At 38.2% G+C, this 4,012-nt stretch overlaps 1 protein-coding gene across 1 annotated transcript; it reads left to right on the forward strand.

The window, feature by feature from the left end:
• Positions 1-2,741: 2,741 nt before the first annotated feature.
• Positions 2,742-3,677, forward strand: LOC108384345 (olfactory receptor 2D3). Its single transcript, XM_036996500.1, has one exon. It carries the CDS (start codon positions 2,742-2,744, stop codon positions 3,675-3,677), a length of 936 nt encoding a protein of 311 aa, XP_036852395.1.
• Positions 3,678-4,012: the final 335 nt, after the last annotated feature.

Here is a 4,012-nt window from a genome sequence, read left to right on the forward strand (position 1 = left end):
TGTGAAGATACCTCTTCAAGATGTTGATTTCAGTTCCTTTGGATATACACCCAGAAATGGGATTGCTGGATCATATAGTAGTTCTATTTTGAATTTTATGAGGAGCCTCCATACTGTTTTCCAGAGTGGCTGCACCAGTTTACATTCCTAACCATGTACAGGGTTCCCTTTTCTCTGCATCCTCACCAACACTTGTTATCATGTGGGAGATATATATATATATATATATATATAGCTGAGCTAACTGGGGTAAGACAATATCTTACTGTGATCCTGGCACCCTTGTGGAAGATCAGTTGTTTGTCTATGTGTGGGTTTATTTCTGGGCTCTGTATGTTCCATTGGCCTATATGTGTGTTTTTAGCTTTTATTTTATTATTGGATATGATAAACATATTTTCCTGTGAATATTCTTCTTCAGTTTAGAGTATTTATTTAGAATGGACTCCTAGCACTGGATTTAGAAATTGGAGCAACATTTGTGGATATTAGATGATATTAGGCCTAGGGGACTCAGGGCTCCTAATACTACTCTAGTTTTGGTCATTCCTCCCCTTAGGGTTCTACAAGTGAAAGAAGAAATGTGAAAAATAAGGTACCACTTATTATTAATTAGACTAGTCGCTAATGTCACTCAGTATCAGAACTTTGATAAGGCTGAGTTATGATACCTAGTCCTTCAAAGATGTCAATCTCCTTTACAACTTAAATCCATATTGTGTCATATTATCTTCTAGTTCACAACACAGTGAAGAAGAAGAAAGTGATAGAGTACACCTAGGCACCATTCAAAAATGTAACAATAGAGCAAGTAATGTTGTTAAGGGAGGCATTGTTTCAACTTATCAGTCCAGCCCCTGAAGAAGAGAGAAATCAGAAAAGTATCTGACCTCATAAAGCACGGAAAATTCTATCCGGTAGTAAACATGGACCAATCAACACCCTAGAATGTACAAATCAGATTTCCACTTCCCACAGAAGAAAGGACTAGTGAAAAGGGAATTTCTCTCTCTCCCATTATACTGGGAACTAGGTCAAAGTATAAAAATATTTGTCTCAATGTTTTTTGACAAAATTATTTTCCAGAAAGATTGTGCTAATTTTCCTACCCACTTGCATTGCACAAAAAATGTCTTTTTCTGCACCCTCATTATGCAGCTAATGAATTCTGCTATTTTTTTGTTAATGTATCATTGATATACAATCTTATGAGGGTTTCACATGAGCAACATTGTGGTTACAACATTCACCCATGTTAATAAGTCCCCCAGCAACACCCCATTGCAGTCACTGTCCATCAGCGTAGTAAGATGCTATAGAGTCACTACTTGTCTTCTTTGTGCTACACTGTCTTCCCTGGGCCCCTGCTATATTGTGTGTGCTAATCATAATGTCCCTTAATCCCCTTCTCCCTCACTCCTCACCCCTTCCCCTTTGGTAACTGCTAGTCCCTTCTTGGAGTCTGTGAGTCTGCTGCTGTTTTTTTCCTTCAGTTTTGCTTTGTTGTTATACTCCATGAATGAGTGAAATCATTTGGTACTTGTCTTTCTCCACCTGGAATTCTGCCATTTAATAATTGTGTGATTTTTGGAAAGTAACTTAACCTCTCTGTGCCTAAGTTTTCTCATCTGCAAATTAAGATTAGTAGTATCTACCTCAGTGATGTTGAGATAATATAATCATATAAAACTCTTAAAGTAATGTCTGCCATGTTTTAATTCTCAATAAAATACTAGTTATTATTCTTTGTCATAGTTGTTGCTGTTAAAAGTCTTAATTTCCCAGGTGAAAAATCTCTCATTGTTGTAATCACACTTATTTGGTTATAGTAATATTGGATATTTTTCTTATATTTCGTAGCTAATTGTTTTCCTTTTTTTGTAAATAGTCTGGTCATGTCCTTGGCCCATTATTTCTTGGACTCAAGAACTTCTATAATATTTTATTTGAAAAACTTGAAGTATTTTAGCTTTGGTCTGACGTAACCTGAAATATTTTCCTGTTTGTAGTTTATCTTTTCATTTTATTCATGATACTGTTACCTCACAGAAGTCTTTCAATTTATATGTAAACTCTACACACTTTTAGTCAGTTTCTTAGAGGGCTTTTGTGTTTTTCAAGTCTGATCCTATGCAGATACCACAACAATTATGTTATTTTTCTTGTTTCTTATTGTTTTACTTTGAATATTTTGCTCTTTAATCCAAATCAGATAGCTACAAAATATTTGATACGCTAAGGCTTTATTTTTAAACCCCAGAAAATTTCATTATTTTTTAAGAGGTCAAATTGGGTTTGATGCCTGGAAACCCTTTCACATTTTTCAAGCATGTGTTACAATTAAATATGCACTATTTTGAATAATTAATGGTACAACTTTTACGTATAATGATAATCCTAACAATATACACAGTCATTGCCTAACAATATGTGTACAGTCATTTAGTAAAATCCACATAAGTTCTAATAACCTTACATCAAAACTAGCCAAAAATGCTTTAACAATGTCACACTCCATTTATAAATAAGTGGCACTAGGGTGAAGGAATTTGGGGAAAAAATGATGTGGATTTAAATTACAACCACCAACAATAAGAATAAATATGAGAACAAGTTGGAAGCAAAAAGGTTGGAAAAACCCAGTTAGATTTTAGGTTGAACCTTAAATGAGATTCTTCAACAAGACTTGATGTCATAAACCCAAAGTTTGTTCTTTTTGTGTCAAACAGGCATAAATCTCAATGAGAGAAGAAAATCAAACCTCTGTGGCTGAGTTTGTCTTCTTGGGCCTTTCGCAGGACTTGCAGACCCAGAGTCTGCTATTTATTCTTTTTCTCATCATTTATCTATTGACTGTGCTTGGAAACCTGCTCATCATCATTCTCATCTTCATGGATTCTCAACTTCATACTCCCATGTACTTTTTTCTGAGAAACCTCTCTTTCGCAGATCTCTGTTTCTCTACTAGCATCGTCCCTCAAGTGTTGGTCCACTTCCTTGTAAAGAGGAAAACTATTTCTTTTTTTGGGTGTATGACACAGATAGTTGTCTTCCTTCTGGTTGGCTGTACAGAGTGTGCCCTGCTGGCAGTGATGTCCTATGACCGCTACGTGGCTGTCTGCAAGCCCCTGCACTACTCCACCATCATGACCCAACAGGTGTGTCTCCAGCTGGCCATAGGGTCCTGGGTCAGCGGGGCACTAGTCTCTCTGGTGGATACCATCTTTACTTTCCAACTTCCCTACCGAGGGCTGAACATTATCAACCACTACTTTTGTGAACCTCCTGCCCTTCTGAAGCTGGCTTCAGCTGATACCTACAGCACAGAGATGGCCATCTTTGCAATGGGCGTGGTCATCCTCCTGGCTCCTGTCTCCCTGATCCTTGTCTCCTACTGGCATATCATCTCCACTGTGATCCAGATGCAGTCTGGGGAAGGGAGGCTCAAGGCTTTCTCTACCTGTGGCTCCCATCTCATGGTCGTTGTCCTCTTCTATGGATCAGGAATATTCACCTACATGAGGCCAAACTCCAAGACCACAAAAGAGCGGGATAAGATGATATCTGTGTTCTATACAGTGGTGACTCCAATGTTGAACCCCATAATCTATAGCCTGAGAAACAAGGATGTCAAAGGGGCTCTCAGGAAATTAGCTGGAAGGAAGTCCTTTTCTTAGAGACAGATTGGTCATTGGGAGCTCTTTCACTTGGCTCCTGTGTGACTTTGAGGTGCCCCAATAAATGTTTTTGAGCACTTTACTTTCTGACACTTGCAGATGCACCAGGCTCATTGTGTGTATTTCCTACCCCAGTCCTAGAGTCGGCCACTTCTCCATGGAGTCCTGGTTTCTTTTATTGAAGGATGGTATTAGAAACAATTATCTGGGAGCTAGGTGTTCTTGTTGCTCCTGGGATGTACTTGTTTCTAGGCCTGCTCAGCTGACAGCAAGGAAATATATGTGTGTGTACTAACCCTCATACATACCCATATCTATAGAAATTTCTGTATGTA

Source organism: Manis javanica, chromosome 11 (genome assembly GCF_040802235.1).
Source record: "Manis javanica isolate MJ-LG chromosome 11, MJ_LKY, whole genome shotgun sequence".
Taxonomy (NCBI): domain Eukaryota; kingdom Metazoa; phylum Chordata; class Mammalia; order Pholidota; family Manidae; genus Manis; species Manis javanica.

Bases quoted from the DNA above. Each gene is read 5' to 3' on its own strand.
- LOC108384345 (XM_036996500.1), top strand. From the start codon at position 2,742: ATGAGAGAAGAAAATCAAACCTCTGTGGCTGAGTTTGTCTTCTTGGGC.